The sequence below is a fragment of the Suricata suricatta genome, chromosome 9, assembly GCF_006229205.1.
Source record: "Suricata suricatta isolate VVHF042 chromosome 9, meerkat_22Aug2017_6uvM2_HiC, whole genome shotgun sequence".
In the NCBI taxonomy this organism is placed as follows: Eukaryota; Metazoa; Chordata; class Mammalia; order Carnivora; family Herpestidae; genus Suricata; species Suricata suricatta.
This window is the reverse complement of record NC_043708.1, coordinates 73,155,958-73,157,237: the sequence shown is the minus strand read 5'-3', so window position 1 is coordinate 73,157,237 and position 1,280 is coordinate 73,155,958. Positions and strand designations below refer to the sequence as shown.

Sequence of the window (1,280 nt, the reverse complement as noted above, 5' to 3'; positions counted from 1 at the left end):
CTTTCTGAATCAAGTAAATGGATCTTAAAAATGGATCTATAGTGACCCAGTTTATTTTACTAGGATTTTCTGGACATGGAAACCTCGGATTTTCTTCCTGGTAACATTCTCCTTAATCTACAGTGCTACTCTGTCAGGGAACATTCTCATTATGGTCACAGTGACATTTAGTTCCACCTTTCATTCTCCCATGTACTTCCTCCTTGGAAACCTCTATCTTTTGGTTGTGTCTCTCCACCATCACCACGCCCCAAATGATCACAGGCTTGCTTAGTGAACACAAGATCATCTCCTTTTGGAGATGCATGACCCAGATGTTCTTTCTGCACTTTTTAGGGGTGCTGAGATGACTCTTTTAAATTGTTTTTTGTTTGCTTGTTCTTGTTTTTTGGGTTTTTGGGTTTTTCTGTGTGTTTTATTGTTGTTGTTTGTTTGTTTTAAGAGAAAGAGAGAGCATGCCCATGTGCAAGCAGGGGAGGGATAAAGAAAGAAGGAGAGGCAGAATCTCAAGCAGGCTCCACACCCATCACTGAGTCCTATGCCAGGATCCATCTCAGGACTATGAGACCATGACCTGAGCCGAAACCAAGATTTGGACACTTTTCTGACTGAGCTACCCAGGTGCCCCAAAGTATCAGGCATCTTAATTTAAGACTATTTCCAGGCTGTTTTCTTCACCTAGGATGATCTTCTATCATTTCTTCACCCAGCTAAATTCTTCCTAGAATATATGACCCAGACACAATATTATATTTTAGAACCCCTTTCTTACATGTCCTTGACCAATTCAGATTTTTTAAAACATATTTAAAAGTTTATTTTTGAGAAAGACAGGGTGCAAGTGGGAAAGGGGCAGAGAAAGAGACACACACACAGAATCCAAAGTAGGCTCCAGGCTCTGAGCTGTTGACATAGGGCCTGATGTGTGGCTAAACCCACAAGCTGTGAGATAATGATCTGAGCTGAAGTCAGACACTTAATCAACTGAGCCACCCACGTGCCCCTAGATTTCTTTTTTCTTATAATTGTTTATAGCATGCCATGATTTCCATCCTTTGCACAAGTTATGGAAGCAATTACTTGTATAATTATAGGTTGAGGTCAACTTTGTCTTTAGGCTGTAAACTCCATTTCCAGTATCTAATATACATATTAGCACCTGGTAGTTCATATAGATTTGTTTAGTGAATAAAGAAAATATGAATTATTTATATTCTAGCACAATATTATCCAATTTGACCTATACCTAAGGAATATATAGACTTCTACTGTAAGATAGA

At 38.9% G+C, this 1,280-nt stretch overlaps 1 protein-coding gene across 1 annotated transcript in view; it reads left to right on the top strand.

Annotated features, from left to right (window-relative positions):
• Window positions 1-1,280, top strand: part of LOC115302271 (olfactory receptor 4L1-like) — a 39,046-nt gene that overhangs the window by 177 nt on the left and 37,589 nt on the right. The window contains 2 exon segments of the mRNA XM_029952221.1: window positions 76-222; window positions 224-329. Of these exon segments, the coding sequence (XP_029808081.1) occupies window positions 76-222; window positions 224-329 (253 nt within the window).